Raw genomic sequence first — 24,174 nt, forward strand, 5'->3', positions numbered from 1 at the left:
GCCCCATCTGGAGATGTCATGGATTGAACCTAGGACCTTCTGCATGCAAAACAGATGCTCTGCCACTGAGCTACAGCCCTTCCCTGATGGGCTAGAGTGAAAATTAGGGATGCCAGGTGGCAATCTGGAGATCTGTGCTGTAGCATTACGCTTCCCATCACAGGAGAAGATGCACATCCATTATTTTCTTGAGTAAGGTCATTTCCTTCCTTGATTCATAGTACAAGCTGCAAGGACTCCAGGAGTATTTTAAAGATGCAGAGGCTCAGGGTGGTCCAACATTAAATTAGATATTAAATTAAAAAGGGATCCCAACTATACTAAAAATACACTGTTTGTAAAATGGTAGAAGAACTAGAAGCTCTCAACCTCAGCTGTCTACTCTCAGCCTCAACTCTGTCTTTCTCTTTCCACACGCTGTTGTTCAGCTAAACTCCTCCCACCACAGCAAAGCTCTGCTCCCAAGTCATAGCATAAAAGATGGTGCAGTCAGTTGCTAGGTTCTAGAACATCTCTCCCTCTTCTAATGAATTGACTCTTGACTACACCAGCAGTCTTATTTCGCTGATCATTCTTGGGGGGAGACAGTTCATCTGGACAATCTTAGGCCCTCCCTCTTCCAGGATTGCTGGCAAACTGCATGTTGTAGCTTCTCTTGCCAATATATAGATGTCAAAATGGGTACTGGTGAAAGCAGTTGTGGGAGAATCCATGGCTATAATGTGTTATATTTCACAACAAACACATCTTGATTCTTTAACAATAAGAATAGTATACTTTAATCACCATTCCATAGGGCACAGTCTTTACATCTGCTTGTGCTGTGCTTCACCCATCTCAACTGCACTCCAACTGCCCTTAACTGACAATTCCAAGACCTTAAAGAGATATTACAGCACATCTCTGTTCTGTAACAATAAAACAATAAAACAAATAAACCAAATACAGAGATATTAATACAGAGATATTACAGCTGTAACAATAACAATAACATTAACACACATAATCTTTATATTTCAATGGAGGACTAATAGTCCTACCTTTAGATGTTACATATACATCAGGTTTATTTTCAGAATTAGAAACACTGACTTCTTTATTTATTATATCATCATTTACAGCAACAGTGTCATTATCACAGAACTGATCTATTTGCCCTCCAGACTCATTTTGCCCTACATCATCTATCTTATTATAAGTGTCAGGCGGTTGTTGTTGAAATCTCAAATGGTGCCTATTGCGACGATACTGCTGACCATTTGATACTACTACTTCATATGAACGTGGCTGTGTACACTTTTCCATAACTGTAGCAGGAAGCCAGCCTTCATTAGACTGAATAAATACTGAATCACCTTTGTGTAAATCCTTTCGTGGTTTCGCTGTACGATCATAAAAATATTTTTGCTTATTTTGTATTTCTTGCAGATCTCTGTGCACACCAGTGGGTATTTTAGGATACAATAAAACATCTGTCATTGGAAGCGTACTCCTAAGCATTCTGCCCATTAACATTTGAGCAGGCGAACATAACATTCCTGTAACTGGGGTATTACGATATTCCAGTAATGCCAAATGTGTATCTACACCTGAATCTCTGTTTTCCTAATAAGTTGTTTAATTGACTGAATAGCTCTTTCCACCATTCCATTAGACTGTGGATATCCCGGACTGCTAAAACACTGTTCAAATCCCCACTCATAAGCAAACTGCTGAAACTCTCTACTAGAAAAAGGCATGTTATCACTCACAACCATGCTCGGAATTCCATGACGAGCAAAAATAGTTTTCAGTTTAACAATCACATTCTTGGCCATCTTGTCAGATAAACTTAATACTTCTGGATACTTTGAAAAATAATCTACTACAAGAAGGAAAGGAGAAGATTTATATTCAAAAATATCCACACCCACTTTCTGCCATGGTAACTTAGGAATTTCATGTGGCTTAAGTGGCTCTTTTTGATTACATGGAGCATAACGAGCACACACCAGACAATTTCCAATCTCCTTTTCAATATCTTTGCACATGCCAGGCCAATACATCACAGATGCTGCCCTAGCTCTAGTTCTGTGAATACCTTGGTGAGATACATGAAGCTGTGAAAGAACACCTTGCCTCTGTGAAGCAGAGTAAATAATGCCATTATGATAGTGCAAAGAGTCTTTAATATGCCAAAAAGACTTTGCAGCACTGGGAACATCCTTCAAATACTGAGGCCATCCATTTTTTATAAACACTGCCACTTCTTGAAGTTGGGAGTCATGCTTTGTAGCTTCTTGTATAATAGCCACCCCCTTTGGATGAATGACAAGTGTGCCCAATCCATGTACTACTCTCTCTCCCACTATAGAATCCTCAACATCTGTAAATACATCCACAGGAGCCCTAGATAATGTATCAGCAATATACATATGCTTACCTGGGATATATATCACATTAAGATCATACCGCTGAAGCTGTAATAACATGCGCTGCAAACGAGCAGGAGCACTACCAATTGACTTTTTAAAAATTATTTCTAAAGGCTTATGATCAGTATGAACTAAAACAACTTTACCAAATACATACTGATGAAACTTTCTCATTGCATATAACACCGCAAGTAGCTCTTTCTCTATTTGAGCATAATTTTGCTCTGCTGAACTAAGTGACCTTGACGCATAACACACAGGTTTATTTCCTTGAAGCAAACATGCTCCAAGACCATCTTTTGATGCATCTGCTTGCACAGTAACTGGTTTGGTAATATCAAAATATTGCAGTACAGGTGCTTGACATAGTTGCATTTTAAGCGACTCAAAAGCTTTTTTATGTTCAGGGATCCACTTAAATAAAATATCTTTTCTTAATAAATTACACAAAGGTGCTGTCAGTTCTGCCTCACCCGGAATATATTTGGATAAATACTGCACAGACCCTAAAAATCTAAGAACATCTTGTTTATCTTGCAGACATTTCATCTCAGAAATAGCCTTCACTTTATCAGGGTCGGGACATACTCCTTGAGCAGTAACTATTTGACCCATGTACTTTACAGAGTCAACCTTAAATTGAATTTTATCCATATTAAACTTGATGTTTTTAGTACGTGCTGTATCCATAACTTGACAAAGAATCTGATCATGCTGCTCTGAGGTTGCTGCCGCAATAATCATATCATCAGCTATTATATAAACCCCTCTTATATGACCAAAAACCTCCTCATTTTTCTGTTGAAACACTTCACTAGAAGACTTAAGCCCAATGGCAAACGATTAAAACAATATCGTCCCCAAGGTGTATTAAATGTACATAACCTTGAAGAATGTGCATCTAGCTTGACTTGCCAATAACCATCCTTTTCATCTAAAACAGTAAAAAACTTCATTCCTGCTAGACGGCTCAAAACATCTTCTGTTGTAGGAATTGTATAATGTTGTCGACGAACTGCTTTATTCAAATCCCGAGGATCAAGACATATCCGTAACTTTCCAGTCTTCTTCTCTGTAATAACAAGACTACTGACCCACTCTGTAGGACCCATCACCCTGGATATCACTCCAGCATTTCTCATTTGTCCTAAAGTTTCTTTCAGTTTATTCAATATGGCAAAAGGAATTTTTCTACATCCATCAATAAAAGGAACCACAGTAGGATCAATATGTATATGGTGGATACCTTCAAATTCACCAAGCCCATCAAACACATCAGAATATTTCTCAAGTAGCTGTTCTTTCGTTAATGATTGAACTGTAGTCACATTATCAATTCGACGAACTAAATCCAGAGTCTCACAAGCTGCTCGTCCAAGCAATGGAAGAGAGGATCCATCTGTTACATAAAACATCAGCTTTGCTGCCCCTCTGGAAGTACGACAATCAAGAACAATAGCTCCCACAGGCTTTATACGAGTCCCACCATAAGACACAAGACAAACATCAGTTTTAAACACCTTTTTGTCTGGTAACTCATGAAATATTTGTAGAGGCAAGACATTTGCTTCAGCTCCTGTATCCAACTTAAACCTTACTGAGAGTCCTTGCAGAACTATATCAACATACCATCCATTCACCAAATCTTTACCAGCTTCATGAGTTAATTCTCCTATAAACAAACTGTTTAAATCTAGCTCATGCATCGAATAATTCTGTTGCCCCTTTTTGGCACTGACTAAATTTCCTTTGCATACTCTAGCAAAATGATTTTTCATATGACATTTATAACAGGTTTTTCCAAACGCTGGACAATTTCGAGGTGGATGCACAGTACCACAACAGGAGCATCTACTATATTTAATCTGCTCATATTTATCTTTAGATTGAAACTTATCAGATCCAAAAGCCTGTACTGGACTTTTCCCATGGGTTTTATCAATCACAGATACTGTATGTAGCTCTTGACCATCTCTTGAGGGAGTTGACATAGCTTGTAGTTGAACTCTTGTTATTTCCTCTAAACGACATATTTCAATCGCTTTCTCCAAAGTAAGCTCAGGTTCCGCAATCAATCTTTTCTTCAATTTTTCATCTTTAACACTGAACACAATCTTATCTCGTATCATATCATTAACTGTTGCACCAAACTCACACTTACTAGCCTTAGGCTTAAGCTCAGTCACAAACTGTTCACTAGTTTCTTGATATCTCTGAGAGTGGTTCCAAAAAGCATAGCATTCAAATATTACATTTTTATGAGGAGTACAATATATCCTAAATTGTTCAAGAACTTCCTCTATGTCTTGTGGCCCCTCTTCAGGTAAATCAAAAGTATTGTAAACTGCCAATGCTTCCTCTCCAACACAATGTAATAAAATAGCAATTTGTCGATTCTTAGCAACATTATCAACTCCAGCTGCAGAAAGATATAAAATAAAAGCTTGCTCCCATCGCTTCCATGTCTCAGCCAGATTACCTTGCAATACCAGAGGAGGTGGAGGCCGGAATGAGTCCATTTTGGACTTCTGACACCATATAATGTGTTATATTTCACAATAAACACATCTTGATTCTTTAACAATAAGAATAGTATACTTTAATCACCATTCCATAGGGCACAGTCTTTACATCTGCTTATGCTGTGCTTCACCCATCTCAACTGCACTCCAACTGCCCTTAACTGACAATTCCAAGACCTTAAAGAGATATTACAGCACAATGGCTGCCTCATTTCCTGCTGTGCTGGGATTTAGGGAGCAATGCTAACTATATGAAGCCAATGTAATTTATTTATTTATTTATTTATTTATTTATTAAATTTATATACCGCCCGACTAGCAATAGCTCTCTGGGCGGTGAACATAAAATAGCATAAAAATACAATGAATAACAAAATAATACTAAAATACAATCATCAATCCAATACAATAAACATTTTAAAAAGTAAATCAGTGTAACTTAAAATGCTTCAGAGAATAGGAAGGTTTTGACCTGGCGCCGGAAGGAGAGCAGAGTCGGCGCCAGGCGTACTTCCTCGGGGAGACTGTTCCATAGTTCGGGGGCCACCACTGAGAAGGCCCTAGATCTTGTCATCACCCTCCGGGCCTCCCTGTGAGTTGGAACCCGGAGGAGGGCCTTCGTAGCAGAACGTAGTGCACGGGCCGGTTCCAGTTTAAGTTAAGCAGGTGTAAATTATGCCAGGTCAAAACCCCATTCAGGAGCAAGGCTACTGCTGGCTGAGCTAGCCCAAGCCTGGCAGAGGGAAAATGAACCTTTAAAATAAAATTTTACTTACCCCACCCTGTATGCTGGTGTAAGTTCTGCCACATTGCCAGGTCACATGACTGAGTTGAATGGAGTTAAGATCCAGTGTAAGTCTCCCCTAGCCATGCCCCCATAATGCTCCTTTTGGGGACTTATGGTGGCCTCAGCTGAGCTCCAGCTGAACCAGAACAAGGAATTTACGCTGGCATATCTCCAGCTAGGTTGGAGACTTACACCAGCATAGCCCCGGCTGAGCCAGAGATCCACAAGATTCTAACTAGCTCATTCCAGTAAATCTTGGGTTTGGATTGCTCTCTTAAAGTTACAGTGCAGATCTCCAGGCTGCAATTTGGCAACTTCTCAAAGTCCATTCCTCTCCTTCTACTATAATTTTTACATAATGAAAAGAGATCAATATGATGCCATGTGTGCTCTCTTCTTCCCTACTAGGCATGATGTGGTCTGAATGTAAAGAGATTTGGTCCCAAGGTCCCAAGGAATACCTGTTTGAACTGTGGAATATGCTGGATTTTGGCATGCTAGCTATTTTTGCAGCTTCATTCATTGCAAGGTTTATGGCATTTTGGCATGCTTCTAGAGCCCAAAGCGCTTTTGATACCGAAGGTATGAAGGACTTGTCAACTGCAACGTTGCATCCCAACATAAAGTACTACACTTTAGGTGAGTTTACGAATAGTTAAAGATTTGTTTGTTGAGCTAAGGAAACCTGTTCTAGTATATTTGGTTTCAAAGGGTGAATTTACATGATTGGGATTCATAGTAGATTTCCCCCCCTTATCTGTAATCCATGTGGATTTGTGGTTGATTGTATTAAAACCATGTGGGGTAAAATGTTTACTTTTCTCCTGAAGGTCCTCTCGCATGGTTGAGCTATAGTAGCCCTTTCCCCCTGACAGTCCTCTCCTATACTTGGGCTTTTCAGTCTTATCCCCATGATTTCTTATTTGCGTATAACAAGGCTGGGGAACTTCAAGTGTGGAGGCTGAGTGTGGCTCTTCAGGCTGTTCTGTTTCACCCTTGGAACTTTCCCTAGCCACATCCCTCTGTGGCCCTGATTTGCACCCAGAGTGTTTTTGCCTGGCTGCAATGTGTTCTTTAATTGTGATAATATCTGCTAGATGGAAGATAAAGAAGTGTGTGTAGAAACTAGCCAAATATACACAGATAGCATTCATATTAATTGCTCCGCCCACTTTTATGTGGGACCCCACCCACCACTGGCATGTGGCCCTCGGAAGGTTGCCCTGAAGGGAATGTGGCCCTTGGGCTGGAAAATGTTCCCCACCACTGGTGTATAATTTGTTCATAGTGGAATGGTGTTGAATATCCCCCTGTTTTGTGAGGCCATTTGTCACCCATGCAAGTAGTGGGAGGGATTTCTAGTGACTTTCAGTGGACAGATTGGCTTACCGCTCCTGTCAAGACAGCAGAAAACTTTTGGGTTTTTTTTTACTATAAAAATGTTTTGTTGCTGCTTTGAAGAAAATGTCCCAATGAGGATGATGCTGACCTTTGGATGACTTTATGAGTTGATTTCTTTGTGATATGCCATGATTAAAACAAACAAACAAACAAGTTTTTTATGTTTACAATGTCATTTTAAAACTTTCATCCCCCAAACCATTTGATGTCCTTAGATTCTGAGTCCCTTGGGACATAAAGTATTAATATTTAGAAAAACTGCTGTAAGCTACTCTGAGCTCATAGGATAAAACAGGTTATCAAATTATGAAATAGGAACATTCATTTACAACTACAGTTTGTGCACACTTTCTGTATAACTAGTTTCTTCATATAAAATCAAGAGGTTTTGAATAATCAGAAGTTACTACATTAACATAAGGCTATCTACTGATGTACTAGATAGAAAAGTAACTGCGAACACAGTCCTCTGCATGTCTACTCAGAAGTAAGTCTCACTGAGTTTAGTAGGACTTCCTCCCAGGTAAGTGTATATAGGATTGCAACTGGCACCACCAGTTTCTAGGGAGCAATGGCAGTTCATAACATTAGAGGATTTTGGTCCTTTATTTCCTAATAGAAAAAAATAACTCTGTGAACAGAATTGTTCATTTGTTTAACAATAATTTCATCTCACTTTTAAAAACTTTTAACATAAAGCCAAGTAACTATGAAATCATAAAATAAAATTAATAATCATTAAAAAAAATTAAGAAGAAAACATTGAAATACCAAAAACCAAAGGGAAAAATACAACTATGTTTAAAACCACTATCAGGAGGATCCATTAATAACCAGAGCCTGAAGAAGCAGTCTTGTGAGTGTTTGGACAGACATGCCTCTGGAGGGTGTTCCATACCCTGTACTCCATAGCAGAGAACACCGCCTCTCTTGTTCCCAAGTGCTGTACTTCTGACACCAAAAGGATGTACAGCAAGATCTCAGAGACTGACTTTTGTATGTGTGCAGGTAAATATGGGACCTATATCTCAAAACATTAAACAGAAGGTCTTGTGGTTTTTCTTCTTAGCAAGAATAGACTGGGATCCATCTGACCCTCAAATCATATCTGAAGGGCTGTATGCAATCGCTGTGGTTTTAAGTTTCTCAAGAATCGCCTACATTCTGCCAGCCAATGAAAGCTTTGGACCTCTACAGATATCGCTTGGTAGAACTGTGAAAGATATATTCAAGTTCATGGTCATATTTATCATGGTCTTTGTGGCCTTCATGATAGGAATGTTTAATCTCTACTCCTACTACCTGGGGGCAAAGCAAAATGAAGCCTTCACTACGTAAGTAAATGTTCTTGAAATCTGCTTCTGCTTTAGCAACTGCAAGTGATTTTATTGGAAGGCAATCAGTTGGATTAAGTGTCTTAGCTCTTGTAATGTACTTAGTATGCGCACAGTATTAAATATCCAAAACCATGGTCATAATCAGCTATAACCTACAATTCTTAAATATTGATTTGCCAATAATCTTTGCTAAACTACTAGTAGTGATGCATTTAAATGTGAAACAAATGTACTGTCAAGCAGTTCTAAGGGCACTGCCATGTTCATGGATTCAAAGTGATTGGTGCATTTAATGAGAGTGCTGGTTACCCACAGTCACAAATTCAGGATGGAGCAATCCTTTGAATGCCACTAATCCAGATAGAATACCAAGATCAGCACAGGGGTCACCCAGACAAGACAATCGTGGTAGCTCTGAACAGCCACAGCAAGCATCAGGTAGAAAAATATAAGGAGGGAGCAAGGAAAATCAAGCATTAACAATCATCACAAGCATGAATAAATCAATATTAAAGGACGATGTTGCATTATATGATTGACATTTCAATTTGCATACCTTCTTTATTATTTCAAAATGTTGCACTATCACCCTGGCAGAGGCTGATCATGTCCTGCTCAAACATTTGTAATTCTGACACTTTTAACATTATTATGACATGCCAGATTTTCCCGCCCCATTAATCAATTGGAGACATGTTGCTGTTGGGATATTCAGTTTATCCAGATCTTTTACTGCTTTCATGTTTCTCATTTTTTTTTTTATTTCAGAGTGGAAGAAAGCTTCAAGACTTTGTTCTGGGCAATATTTGGACTCTCAGAAGTGAAATCAGTTGTCATACATTATAAGCACAAATTTATTGAGAACATTGGTTATGTCCTCTATGGTGTTTATAATGTCACCATGGTTATTGTTCTATTGAACATGCTTATCGCAATGATCAACAGCTCATACCAAGAAATTGAGGTAAGCACTCTGTTGAACCACCTTTAGTGTACTCGGTTAAAACTAGTTTAGAGCACAGCTAGTCAGAGTGATGCCCTCCAGATGCTGTTTGACTCCCAGCCAGTAGTGTAATGGCAGATTCAGAAGTACAGGGTCTCTTTATGATGGTCACACCATGCCCCCTTTTCCACTTTCCCTCATTTCCCTTGCTGTCTGTGTCTTCTCCCAGTCCACTACAACAGACATCCCTAGGAGCCAATCAGCATGAAAGGGGTTATGTGTTGGTTACTGAGAAGAGTCTTCTCAGTGGTCGACTCATCTCCTTTCACTTCAGCACGAAAGGCCAAGGACTCTTCTCAGTGGCTCCCCTTTCATGCTGATTGTCTTGTACATAGGGACCTGGCTGAGACCTTGCTCCCCAAAAAGTAAAAGGTCTACAACTCCCCATGGTCCTGGACAACTACACCCCTGGTCCCAACTCAGACATCAGCCCCAGGCAGCATGGCCAGTTGGCATGTATGTTGGGTGTTGTATTCCTCCAAATGTTATGGACTACAGGTTATCCACCCCTGTTTAAGAGGATCAATAGAATTTTTAAGAAAATATAATTTTATGACCACGTTACATTTTTTAAAATATTTATTTATTTATTATTTAAGAACATAAGAACATAAGAAGAGCCTGCTGGATCAGGCCAGTGGCCCATCTAGTCCAGCATCCTGTTCTCACAGTGGCCAACCAGGTGCCTGGGGGAAGCCCGCAAGCAGGACCCGAGTGCAAGAACACTCTCCCCTCCTGAGGCTTCCAGCAACTGGTTTTCAGAAGCATGCTGCCTCTGACTAGGATGGCAGAGCACAGCTGTCATGGCTAGTAGCCATTGATAGCCCTGTCCTCCATGAATTTGTCTAGTCTTCTTTTAAAGCCATCCAAGCTGGTGGCCATTACTGCATCTTGTGGGAGCAAATTCCATAGTTTAACTATGCGCTGAGTAAAGAAGTACTTCCTTTTGTCTGTCCTGAATCTTCCAACATTCAGCTTCTTTGAATGTCCATGAGTTCTAGTATTATGAGAGAGGGAGAAGAACTTTTCTCTATCCACTTTCTCAATGCCATGCATAATTTTATACACTTCTATCATGTCTCCTCTGACCCGCCTTTTCTCTAAACTAAAAAGCCCCAAATAATGCAACCTTTCCTCATAGGGGAGTCGCTCCATCCCCTTGATCATTCTGGTTGCCCTCTTCTGAATTTATTTATTGTATTTATATACTGCCCCATAGCCGAAGCTCTCTGGGCAGTTTACAGTAACTAAAAACATTAAAAACAAATATACAAATTTAAAACACATATTTTAAAAACAATTTAAAACACAATTAAAACACCTCATCAGGAAAATCATTCCATAATTGGGGACCTCTTTTGTTGATTAATCAGGTGTGGAGGGTTAACAAATCCAGCCCTTCCATTAGTCACAGCGGCTCAGAGGCAGACAGCTCACATAGTATATTTTGGATGCTTTTAAAAGGGCAGCAATCTGTCAGTGATTTAATTTAATATTATATTTTGATTTATTAATAAAATTTATATCCAAAGGCAGCATGTATCACAGGTGTAGGGAAGCTGTTGCCCTCCAGATGTTGCTGAACTACAACTCTCATCAGCCCTAGCAAGCATGGCCCGTGGCAGGGATGATGGGTGTTGTAGTTCAGCAACATCTGGAGGGCCAAAGGTTCCCTACACCTGCTTTACTGCAAGATTAGAATATTGTTTTATTTTATTTTATTTGCTTCAATCATTGAAATGGATTGACAATGGAAAAACTCCACTTAATGAAAGTTGCATTGTCCTAAAACACTGAAAACCAAATCGGACAATATACTCAAGCTAGTTTTTCAATGCACTGACAGTAACTTTCAAATGTTTCAGATCCAGGCCCCATCTTTAGCTAAGGCATGCATTTGCAGGCCCACTTCTTAATTTTTAGCATATAACTTGTATGGTGCTAATGCAAGCTGTGACTCAGAAGTAGATCCTGACTCACCAGCTGAGGATCAATGCACCAGAACAAGCCTTCCAAGATACTGATCTTTTTGTCTTATACTGTATTTAACCACCTCGTAAGAAATATGCCTTTTTGTAAAGAGCATTTCTTCATACCAATGAAACAAAGTTCCAAACTACCCAGTCAATACAGATTTCAAAAGTAGGGCAATGGGGCTTACACAACCTGCAACCCACCAAGCAAACCTCAGCTCACCTGCTGTGCAGTGTGACACCATCACTCTTCGTTATGTAGTGCCAGGCAGGTAGAAAACAGGTGGGGAGTGTGTTTGGCAGGCCTGAATCAAGCGCTTAACTCTCTCCTATTGGAAATAAACTACTTGTGATCCTTATATGTTGCAGTCTATGGCTCTATTATGCCCATTTATGTTCCTCAAGTGATTCTTAATATGGGATAACATGCAGCTTTGTAACCTAATGAACAATCTGCAAAATCACTGGCTAGTATCAATAATTGCCATGTTGTGTTGGCCCCAGGGAATATTCCTTATACATAAAGGGCTGGATCCAGATCAGGTTAATAGTTAAGTCACTATTTTTTTGTCCTATTGATTTCAGTGGAACCTAAGGTCAACTATGTTAATCTGAATCCAGCCCAAAGTCCTCAGTATTATGCCCTGCTGGTGGGCTTCCTAAAAGCATCTGGCTGATCATTGTTAGAAACAGGATTCTAGCCCAGATGCACCCTTTGTCTGATCCAGCAGGATATGGAGACTGGTAGCTCCAATGTCAGCATGGCATGAATCCCCTCTGCATGTAACCCAAATGTTCAAGGAGCTGTCCAAGGTGCTGAAACCTATTCCCAAAATAGGTTCAGCACCTCGGGCAGTTCCTTGAAAGTGTGGACTAAAACCCTGAGGGGATTCACTGCCTCACTGACATCAGAACTACAAGTCTCCACCTCTTTTTATAAAGCAGGATTACTGTGATTTCCTACATGTATGTTTAGAGCAGTGCTACCAAAACTGCTGCCAGCCAGAGTTTGAGCACCCAGCAAAATTACATTTTTGTGCTGTTTCAGAAGATTGTGCTGCTTAACTCTTTCCTCTGCCTTCCAGGATGATGCAGATGTGGAATGGAAGTTTGCAAGAGCAAAATTGTGGTTCTCCTATTTTGAGGAGGGCAGAACACTTCCAGTACCATTCAATCTAGTGCCTAGCCCCAAATCTTTGCTTTATCTTTCACTCAGAATAAAGAAGTGGATTTGTAAATTATTACTTTGCCATAAAAAAGGTTTTCAGGAAGATGCTGAGATGAATCAGGTAACTTTACAAAGGGATAAACCACCACATTCTGGAATTGTTTTTACACAATACATGACTTAATTGGAGAAGGGCAATTCATGCCAAACCTGCACCACTAAATACAATGCTTGTTTTCTTTCAGGGTTTTGGGTAGAAATGGCCTAAAATATCAAGATAATTTTATGGCTGTAATTTTAGAAACAGGCAGTCTGAACAATTCTGCATCTGCACAGAGAATGTTTATCAGCTCCTCTTATTTGATTATTCACTCCTGTGGATAAAATGAATGGCTATTACTTACCCATCCGATGCTGCTGATATAAAACTTCCAGGCAGCCTTCAGATCCTATGAGAGAATGAAAAGGTGTTTAGAATTCAAACCTAGCCTGCCACCAAGTGGTCATATGTTGAGATGCAACATACTTTATCTTAGGGTAGGGCTTATTTACACAACTGGAATTCAGGAGCCAGCCCAGACATTATTGTAGCAGGCTTATGTTCATCTGAATAGTCCAGTCATGTTAGCAGTGTAATGTGAGAGAATGTGATTTTCCAAAATTAGAGGAAAAGACTTCTTGCCTATGGTGCCACAGGCATTTTGCTTCTTGAAAACTGCACTGCAAAGATCTAAAGGCAGCTTTCTAAATACACCCACAAAAGCTACTAGCTCACAAAGGAAGTTTTTTTAGTTAACTTTGCTACAAAGGTCTGCTTTCCTTGCTGGCCACAGAAGAGAAGATGCCCCACCGTCCATGACCCACAGGATTTTATCCTCTTGGCAGGCTAATAAATAAAATGTAAAAAGCTTTATACTAAGGGGCTTGATGGAGGATTGAGTGAGTACCCATTCTGATCCATCTCTCCTTCACCAGTCCTCTGGATTTCCATGCTGGTCACAGAGAAAGGGCTTTATATAATGTCTGCTGCTTAAGCATGCAGTTAGATAAACTTGACGGCATCCAAATCTTCAGTAAGCATTTGCATTTCATTTTTGCCCCAACAGTGCCCCCCTTTAAGAGTTCTTTTTCCTAAAAAAAGTTTTGTACTTCTACAAATCTTACTCAGACCTCCTTCTAATGCATGGAAATGGTGATTAAGGAATACAGTATTCTAGTGAAATACGTGGGAAGAAGGGAAAGGGGGAAGATGACAAGGGATTTAATTAAGAATCCACATGTAGTTCTTTCTATTTTTCAGCTAGGACAAAGGAGGCAATCAAGTATAAGAAGCTCTGATGACCTCAACTTAAACAGCTTAAGTAATCCTCAAAGGAAGTATCAGGTAGGATGTAGATTCTTACAGAATATCTGTAAAGAAATAGGGAACAAATGGAAACAGCTTGTCCACCATCCATGAAGCTCAATGGACAATAAACTGCATGCACATGGCAAAGCTTCATTTATCTAATCTCAGCTGCAGCGTGATTCAAGCAGTGCAAGCCATACTAAGTCCCTGCAAAGGTGAAATGCAGGACACATAGCAGTTGGGGGCAGGGAAGAGACTTTGGAGAATTGGCATGGAATAACACATTCCCCAGTGCCTTAATTGTCCCCACCCTGGCCCCTTATAATTTTGAAGTAAAATATTGAGTGATCCAGTCATTGGTCTCCTGCATCACACCTGATTTGGCCCTAAGGCTGCAGTTCTAAACACACTCACTAGGGAGTGATCCCATTGAACTCAGCAGGATGTCTCCATTTATTTCTGTAACACTGAATTGTGTATGTTTGCTTTGCATTTGGGCCCACTATCCCATGCACAGTCACTGTGGGAGTAAGCTCCATTGAACCACTAAGTAAATCTGTCTAGCAATAGCAGCACATGGTAGGGTACAGCCACCCTCCTGCCACCGGTGTCAGGGCAGGGCTGGAGTGAAGATGGGGCTACGTGGATGCACCTGTGTAGCCACCATGTCCTGCCCCAGTCCCTTCCAGGTACGTTGCAGCAGCAGCAGAGTTGAGAGGTTGTTTCTATGACTGTGCCTCACCCCATGCACTGCTACTGCTGTCTGGGAATAGGATGCACAAGTCAATACTAGAAAGATTTTTTTCCTGCTTCTTTCCTAGAAAATTATGAAACGTCTTATGAAACGATACGTGCTGAAAGCTCAAGTGGATAAAGAGAGTGATGAAGTCAATGAAGGTAGGTTCCTAATGTGGGTGTAGTTTGAATATTGGGTAGAAGAACCAAGGCAGGGAAATGGATAGCAAAAGTTGTTGGGTTTAGGATTGCCCCGGAACATGGCTAGCCCTCTGGAAAGCAAAGGCTTGTGTCAATACAAAGGGAGACCAAGTGAGGAACTAGGCAAATTGGAGAAAAAGATAGGGATTAGTTTTCACAAGAGCAAACAGCAGGGGAGTAGCCACTGTCTTTAGGTGAAGAATAGGATCAGGCCTCCAAAGCAGATTTCAAGGAACGGCTCCTTGGTTCTGAACAGGAGTGCTGTTGATTGATCTGGCAGGATAACCAAAATGTGAGATACAGTTACAATGGGTGGTAAACATGCTCCATGTCTGCTGTTTAGGAAATGCTGGCAAGTCATTCCAAGAATAGTGGTTGACTCTGAGCTTTTCCATCCATAAAGTCTTTCTACTTGGAAAACCATCTTTAATTCCACTGGGAACAATTCCATAACGTGTGCATAAAATATCTGAATACGTTCTCTCCTACTTCCCAAATTGGCTTTAGCTTTTAAAGCTATGATCTTGGAAACTTGGATGGCTTTAAAAGGGGATTAGACAAATTCATGGAGTATAAGGCTATCAGTGGCTACTAGTCCCAGGCTATGGTCTGAAGGCACCTAAGGCCAGCTCCCTGCTGAAGCTAAGCAGGGTCAGGTGTGGTCAGTGCCTGGATGGGAGGCCGCCAGGGAACCATATGTAAGCCGCCTTGGGTTTCTATGATGAAAAGGGGTATAAATGTAATAAATAAATAAATAAAATAAATAGTTGTCATGACTATATGCTACCTGCAGAATTAGAGGCAGCATTGCCTCCAAATATCATTCACTGGGAAGCAACAGTGGAAAAGTGCTATTCCGCTCATGTCCTGCTTGCAGGCTTCCTGTGGGCATCTGGTTGGCAACTATGGGAAACAGAATGCTGGACTAGATGGGCCTTTGCAGGGCTTTTCTTATGTTCTTTTTTGGCTCCACCTTTTCTTCTTGTAAGCAATTGATCGTCTTTCTCTTTTATAGGTGAACTGAAAGAAATTAAACAGGACATCTCAAGCCTCCGTTATGAGCTTCTTGAAGAAAAATCACAGAACACAGAAGACCTGGCAGAACTCATCCGGAAACTTGGGGAGAAACTGTGTATTGAGCCAAAACAGGAACAAAGTAGCAGATAACAAGAACTTCTCTTTGAAAGGGGGATGGGGGAATCCTCTAAGCTGGCAGTCTAATGAAAGCCATATCAGTTCTATTTTCTTCTTCTTCAAACATAATTGACACTCTTACAGCAGCTGCAACAGTAGTTGCTGAACTGGTTTTTTCCTCTCTCTCTCTTTTTTTTTTTTGATAATAAGGGAAAACCATCCACAGAGGTAAACTCAACCATTTTCTGAAAATTAAAAGAAGACATAAAATATGGTTTCAGAAGTTGCACAATTACATATTTTAATTACTGGTTCTACTGATGCCAGGAAGCTCTCTTGTTCTCTCACACTCGCACGCACATAGATAACTCTTCGACCATAAGCACATTTACTTAGTAGTAAAATTCCATTGAAATGAACGAGGTTTACAAATGAATAATTTAGGAATAGAGTTCTGATGACTTTTTTAAAAAAAGAAATGAATTGGTCCTTTAAATAAACAGAAACAAAACACAATTATATGCTTTTAATTAAACTGAAAAAAATAATTTCTATGCTGGGAAGTAAGTGCTTATGATGGACAAGGGGAAGATTCAACAGAAGACTATGTCAAAAACCTATGATGGGAAAACAAAAAGCTGCCTCATACTGAGACAGACCATTGGTCCATCTAGCTCAGTATTGTCTACACTGACTGGTAGTGCTCTTCAGGGTTTCAGACAGGAATCTCTCCCAGCCCTACCTGGAGATGCAAAGAGTGAGTCTGAGACTTTCTGCATGCAAAGCAGATGTTGTCCCACTGAGTTATAGCCCTTCCCACTATGGCATTACAGTGTTCTTTAAGTATCACCATTACAACTGGGCATTCTGGTACATTGCAACAGTTTAATGCTAACTTGAGGCAACTAACAGAAGGTGGAATTTATGGGAACCATATGAAGCAGGGGTTGCCAACCTTTGTAGGCTTGTGGGCACATTTGGGTTTTGTAAGTGCTGTGGGTGCTGCCCCCTCTGGTCACTTCTTTCCACATTCCCCCCAGATTAGCCCAGCCACACAGAGAGAGACAGAAAGAGAGAAGCACACACACACATTTTGCTTTTCCAAGGGATCTGGGTAAAAGCTGGATAAAGTAGAATTGATAGAGCTGAAAGAGAATGTGGAAAAGAGCGTTACTCTTCCAACTTCCTCCTTCATCTCTGTGTACTTTGCAAGGGAGACAAATGGTAAGCACCCTCGCAATCTCATGACCTACTGGGTGGGTGGGGCTGTCCAAGGCTTTGCAGGCACCAGAGGAAGGCATCAAGGGTGCTGCTGCAGCCCTGGGTGCAATGTTGGAAGTCCCTGACATAAATGTTCACATAGCAAGTCTAAAGCATCCCTTTGTTGCTTCCTGAGTGCAATTAGGGAAGATGAAGAATGTTTTCCTTTTTTCTTAGTAGTCCTCCATTATCTGCATAATTACCATTATTTGAACAATTACCAACAAATCAGCATGAAGCTGTCAGAGTTTCAAGAACGCAGCAGTTCTTTGGAGAGAAGAAGCATCGACTTGGGTTGGCCTTCCTTGAACAGTTTTTTGCCTTCTCTGTTTGGAATACATTCTACCCACAGTATATTGCTTCCATCTGTCTAACTGATACTGGAGGTTTAAACAATTGCTTTCAATGAAATGCTGTGATTTTGAACCCGTGCATATGACTTAAAGCATCCTGAGAAGCTGTTTATTAATGCCGTCAAGTCAGTTGTAGTTCAGCTAGAAGTCGATGTGCTTGGGATCATAGTGCTTTTTGCAATTTCGAAACCAACAACATGCTTAGAGAGCTTGCCTTGTACAAACAGCTCTCCAAGATGTGACCTGGGCTTTTAAAAAACTCTCTAGGAGTTCTAGTAGCCTTTAAGCTGTAAGCTAAATGGGACCAAGATAGATACAATATTAAATACACTTTTACAATTAATGCGTATGTTTTAAAAATGCAAATAAAAGCCATTGGAGGGATGGGCTGATAATTATCAGGATCACAGTAAGACTGGAGGGAGAAATTAGCTCTTTTCTCCCCTGCTACTGCCTTGATGAAAATTGCTCATTTGAAACTGCTATTTGCATTGGAATTTGCACTGGCACCAGTGGGGGAGTTTCTCTCAATGCAAATGGAAGCTTTTCTTTAAAGATAATTTATATAACACTTGTATTTAAATGAAACTTTACGCAGTGTACAGCATAAGTTAAAACATCTTAAACATCAAGTACAAAAAGCATTAGTCTACAATCTGTAAAACACAACTAATAATTGAACAGAGCATTCTCTTTAGTATCCATTTTTAGTATAAACATTGCAAAACAACTAAAACTGCCAGCCCCCTTTGTAATAGCAAACAGAATTTCATCTAACTACTGTTGGAAATATATATAATTCAGTTTACTCAATCACACCCTTACAAGATCACACTCGCTTTCATCAAACCTATCAATATTCTAAATGAATGCCCTCAAACTTGCCATTTTAAGCACACCTCAGATCACACAGCACATCCTCTTGTCCACACCATGAGAATCACTCAAATCTAAATACATACAAACAAGCAACAACACACACACACACTAAAACATGCACACCAAGCACTCCCCCTCATCACTCACTCAAGGGGACAGAAACTATCCCTAGCAGGCTCTCACCCTGGGGCACAGCTTGGAAAAGTTACTTTTTTGAACTACAACTCCCATCAGCCTCAGCCAGCATGGCCACTGGATTGGGCTGATGGGAGTTGTAGTTCAAAAAAAGTAACTTTTCCAAGCTCTGCTAGAAACCACTTTTTCCAACATAGCAGGCAATTACACTTCCCTTGTTTTTCACCAGAGGAATGAAAAACTATTCAAGAATCAAGATTTTACCCTAAAAAGCGGGAGGTTTTCAATCACAATAACCTTCTAGTTTGCCCATCTCTCCCCATCACTTGTAGGTGTAGCAATGAAATCACTGGGTAAAAGAAATTACATAAACAATTCGTGCATGCATAGCTTAATGCCATAGGCAATGATGAGGGCTGTAGCTAGCATTCTGTACGGCCCAGCATATTACTGGCAAGAAATGATCTTCTGAATATGGCCTCGCACAGGGGATAATGGGGCATCTAGTTCAGTGCAAAATCCCAACTTTTGTGTTTGTAAAGGACACGTTTCTAGTCCTCATGACTGCACACAGATACATTTTGTTTGTTTATTTATTTATCAGATTTATATCCTGCCCTTCCTCCCAGTAGAAGCCCAGGGTGGCAATTTTGTTCAAAGAACACACCTAGCTAGCTTCTCCCCCTAGGCACAAACCTGTATACCAGCTGCACCCTGGCTGATGCACAATTGGCATCATTCTGAACTAGTACAAAAACGTAAAGCTTCCTCCATGGGGCCGTGAATGATGCTTAATCAAGATTTGTGTCCCAAGGGAGGGTTTGCAGTCTTGGGTTCACTCAATCAGGGTCTACATCTTTCCAAGACACATCTTAGAGAACGCCTTCACATGTCTGGTATCCACAAGGACTGAATGAGTGGATAGGGATATATACTGTATATATATGGATGCCAGGCAAATTTCAGCTGTGAGTGTCAGTTTCAGGTTGCAGTTAAAGACACAGCAACCAGTCTAGGAAAACAGATAGTAACCCTAGCAGGAGATAGCTATCCAATCAAAGACCCCAGCAGTCCAGTCCTTGTCATAAACTTTTATCTCAATCACCAGCAGCTGTTTTCTCCCTGGATGAGTCACGATCTGGTGACTCACACCCAGAGTAAGTGCTGGACAGATTATTCAGCTGTATATTTTAAGCTTTGCCCTTTTGAAAAGAGATTTCCCTGCTTCAGCGTTGAATACATTTAACCCCATGACGTAGCTTAATAAATGAGCACACTTATGCAGACAGAGAAACTCACTGGTTTGAAGACAAGGTTGGATACATAATTCATTTATTTGTTCATCCTAGCATCCCTCCCTATCTGTGAGACCCATGGTTGGTAACAAAAACACAGTCTTTAAATTCAAATTAATACATAAAATATCTGTGTTGTTATTGTGGGCGATGTGGTGGAGATTAAGGACCATCACCTCGGCCTGTCCAGTCAGAAGATGGGTGAGATTTTCCTAGCCATATATACTAACAGCCATCTCAATGTTTTTGTATTCAGTTTTTAAACGTGCTTTATTGTGTTGTGAAATCACTTTCACAGGAATAGATTCATACATAATAATTCTCCAAGTGCCAAACCTTATGTCAAAAATCAAAATGCAAAAGAGAGGTTTATCAGCCTATTCGGCGAAACCCCAAAGTTTACAGAAGGACAAAAAAGTTTGGGTAGTGAGGGGGAACCCTAAGAGAGGAAATTCCTCCAAAACATCCCAATGCTCGTGGCCACAGAATGCAGACTGCCTCTCTCTCTCCCTCTCTCTCTCTGTGTGTGTGTGTGCGTGTGTGTGTGTGTAAAAATGGGAGTGGGGATAGAATCTTGAACAGTGGGCACTGTACATTCCAGCCAGGACGCAATTCAGCCATGCAAAAGCACTCAAGGATAGTTCAGGGTAGGACTGGTAAGGACTGTGGCTTGCTGAGGGTCCTCAGGGCTGCACACAGCGACTTGGAGGACTGCATTTGGCCCCCAGGCCTGAGATTTCCCATTCCTTCCTGGAAGTGTGTTTTAACGATGGAATCATTCAAGCATTATTTTAAAGGGAGATTTTTTATATTGTACAAAATCAAGGTTTGCAGGTTTGCAGGTTTGCAGAGCCTAGAGCCCTCCAGATGCTGCTGGTCTACAGCTTCCAACAGCCCAAGCCAGCATGACTAATGATCAGAGATTATGGGAGTTGTAGTTCAACAATACCTGGAGAACCACATATTCCCCATCCCCACCTTAGGGCCAGGGATGGGGGAAACTGTCTATTTTGGTTTTCCTGAGTTTCTCATTTTTCCAATTTTAAGTTCAGTTCCACATCCATTTGCATTTTTTTTAAAAAAAGTCATCATGAAAACTCTTCAGCAAATTTATCCTAACATGCATATTTTTGTATGCAATTCTGCCTAATGTGCACAATTTTTGCAAGCACTTTTCACTAATATAATGCATTTTTTTACATTATTTTCAGTTATATATGCATTTTGTCCTAGTATGTGCATTTTGTACACATTACTTGCCTGGAGAACTTGACTGAAAATTCTCAGAAGTGTGGTTCACACTTTGTTTCAGAAAATGAAAATTAGGTAGGTTTGCCTTTAAATGCACACTTAATCAAATTTCTCCCAATCTCTACTTAGGGCAAGTGTGACGATGGAGAAAATAAGGAGTCTAAGAATTCTAAGTGTCTGTGAAATTGGATAATTGCTCTGTCAATGGCCAGTTCTAAAAATCTTGCAGTTACAGGGGGGGGGGCAACCTAAATCCCTGTGGAGTAGGGTTGCCAGGCTCAGGGCCTGAGACTGATCCTGTATCTTTAGGAGAAGAGAAAGTCAGCCAAGCGCAGGTGTTCTTGCAACGCTGTAATGGGAAAAACCACAAGGTGGAGGGGAAGGGAGAATTCCACCTTGTGGTTTTTCCCATTACAGTGTTGCAAGAACACCTGCACTTGGCTGACTTTCTCTTCTCCTAAAGATACAGGATCAGTCTCAGGCCCTGAGCCTGGCAACCCTACTCTGGAGGCAAGAGCAGTTTGTTATGTAGGGATGATAAAAAGTTAAAGTTCCATCTTCTGCACAATCATTAAATATATTTATTTTCATTTATTTTATAAAAGTGTTTGTATACCACCACCTCATAAAATATCAGGGCAGTGTACAACAAAATGTAAACAATAAAACATAAAATACTATTTAAAAGAGTGCAAAATAGCCATTAAAATGACTGGCTCATCAAAGAAGTTTTAAACAGTTGCAACAGCATGTTAGCATAAAAAGGTCTTCAGGAGACGCCTAAAAAGTCAAAAGCAAGGCTGCCTGCAGAATTTCTGCTGGAAGAAGGTTCCATAGTATGGGATGGTGACACTAAATGCCTGATTTCTAGTTGAAGCCATTTGGGCCTCTGTAACACGGGGGACAACTAATAACCCTCTTCGGGATGATCTCAGCAATCGAGCCGGGATATAAGGTCTCAGGTGGTCCTTATATAAGGTCTCAGGTGGCGGAACAGCGAAGGCTAGTGCAGATGTTTTAGTAGAGGTGTCCCATGCTGTCGGCTGTCTGCCCCCACCAGCAGTCTAGCTGCTGTATTCTGCACTAGCAGGAGCTTCTGAACCAGGCCCAAAGGTAACCAGACCACACAGAACAACTCGGCCATCCAACTCCCTCAGCACACAATTGACGCCGCAAAGTAATACGTTTAACAGATGTATTAACAGGGCTGTTGCCTTTTGCCAACTTTTTCTTTCTCTCTAAAAAAACCCTGTGTCAACATTCACCTTAGACACACAATTATTATTACATAAACAAGAGGGATCCGCATCAAAATATTGCAGTGTGGAGTGCTCCTTTTCAGGGTTTCAGCTAGCTATGCCCTCTTTCAGGATGCTCCATTCCATTTCCCAGTGCCTCGGTTTTTTCATTCCTAGTCCCCAACCACCAGGCAGCATTCTGTGGCCACTTAGTATACTTAGTTCTTATTGTGCTGTTTCAGGATTCCTTCCCCTAAATTTGATTGTACTTCTGCAAACTTAGCCCCCTGCAGCCTGTCAATCCCCCCTGTTGTACGTGGGTTGTGCCATTTTGTGGATACATAAGAATCCACACTCCAAGAATGAGCCCACTGTAGTCTATTGGACCATCTCCAGAATTCCCCCTGCAGCTATTTTTGTAGATGTCTGGCTCTGCTTTAACCTTTTCCAATATTCAAGGGACTCAGCTCCCAGACATTTACTGCTTCCTGTTTCCTTTTTAATCAAAATAGTGGGTGGCCTATCAGAGGAGTTATCCTATCAAACGCAAGGGACTTTCAAAAGCAATCTATGATATGATAGCTTCCAAAAAGGGCAGGCAGACAACTTCCGAAGAAAGCAAGATGTATCACTGCCGGGGCTCAGAACCCCCCCTAACTACTACAGAAAGGGATTCTCTAGGCTGGGCCCTCTCCTCCTTGGATGTTATGTTATGGTTTATTTCTATGCTGCCTTTTGGCCAAAAAAGGCCTTCAAGGTGACTCACAAACAAGAAACACAAATACAAAATACACATCAGAAAAGAACAATACAGTTTACAAATATTTAAATAACAAAATATTAACATTATTTAATAAAAGCAACAACAACATCTTTCAATAACAATACAATAACAATCAGCACTTTCCTAATGCTTTGACGACTTCTACGAGTTCTTACATCAATGAGCTGACATGGTGTCATTGGGGTGTCCTGGTGGTACCACACCTGCCAGTCCTAGTGCAGGAAGGGGAACAAGATGGACACCTCTCCAGCCAGAGGAAGTTGTATTGCTGCCCTCAAGTTCTGAGGAACCCGGTCCTGAAACCAGCAGAACCATGACTGTCTTTCTTGCACCGTTAGGAGACTATGGCTGTTGAAACAGGCAAGGCCTCTTTAACCAGGAGAGCTTCTCCTGCTGGGGGCAGACCTAGCCACCCAGAGTGAGCTGCAGCCTTATTTAGGCTCTCTCTGTTATCTGTTGAAACAGCAGGAACTTGTTCTTCTAGCTTAAGCCCCACACAGCCTTGCCCTCCCCATCTGTGGCAGAGCCCTGCCCCAACCATCCTTCCCTGCCATTAGATATGTGGCTAACCTTAATTTCTGGATCACTCGGGACAGAATTCGTTTACTCTTACATAAAAGAACTGTTATTTCTCACCAGTCCCCTCTGTCCCATTTGAAACTGCATTGGTATGTGGATGGCTTCTCCTCTAAATACTAAGTCTCCATTCCCCAACAACAGTGTTACATACTCTTCATTAAAATAGACAGGTCCTTGTCAAGGCTGGGGAAAAAAAAACAGGTCTGTGGCAGGGGCTTGCCTTGTCATCAAAAGAGAGCATGAAACACCAGCTGGCATATATCTGCATACACACCATATGTTTAAAGCATATGTAAAACACATGACTTCCCTCAAAGGGGAGAGTGCTCGTTTGTTTGTTTGTTTGTGTGTGTCTGTGTGTGTGTGTGTGACAGTTT

At 40.8% G+C, this 24,174-nt stretch overlaps 1 protein-coding gene and 1 long non-coding RNA gene across 3 annotated transcripts in view; one reads left to right on the forward strand and one right to left on the reverse strand.

The window, feature by feature from the left end:
• The window catches only part of TRPC6 (transient receptor potential cation channel subfamily C member 6), a 115,973-nt gene extending 99,448 nt beyond the window's left edge, over positions 1 to 16,525 (forward strand). For both annotated transcript variants that reach the window (XM_061628759.1, XM_061628760.1), the window contains 7 exons: positions 6,132 to 6,362; positions 8,194 to 8,458; positions 9,230 to 9,425; positions 12,523 to 12,726; positions 13,906 to 13,989; positions 14,775 to 14,850; positions 15,905 to 16,525. In XM_061628759.1, the coding sequence (XP_061484743.1) occupies positions 6,132 to 6,362; positions 8,194 to 8,458; positions 9,230 to 9,425; positions 12,523 to 12,726; positions 13,906 to 13,989; positions 14,775 to 14,850; positions 15,905 to 16,056 (1,208 nt within the window). In that variant the 3' untranslated portion in view covers positions 16,057 to 16,525. The remainder of the gene's footprint in view (positions 1 to 6,131; positions 6,363 to 8,193; positions 8,459 to 9,229; positions 9,426 to 12,522; positions 12,727 to 13,905; positions 13,990 to 14,774; positions 14,851 to 15,904) is intronic.
• Positions 8,023 to 23,574, reverse strand: LOC133385537 (uncharacterized). Its single transcript, XR_009762903.1, has 3 exons — positions 23,374 to 23,574; positions 13,010 to 13,054; positions 8,023 to 8,875 (listed from the first exon to the last, which is right to left on the reverse strand). It is a non-coding gene; the product is annotated as an uncharacterized LOC133385537 (long non-coding RNA).
• Between the last annotated feature and the right edge of the window lie 600 nt (positions 23,575 to 24,174).

The sequence above is a fragment of the Rhineura floridana genome, chromosome 5 (assembly GCF_030035675.1).
Source record: "Rhineura floridana isolate rRhiFlo1 chromosome 5, rRhiFlo1.hap2, whole genome shotgun sequence".
NCBI lineage: Eukaryota > Metazoa > Chordata > Lepidosauria > Squamata > Rhineuridae > Rhineura > Rhineura floridana.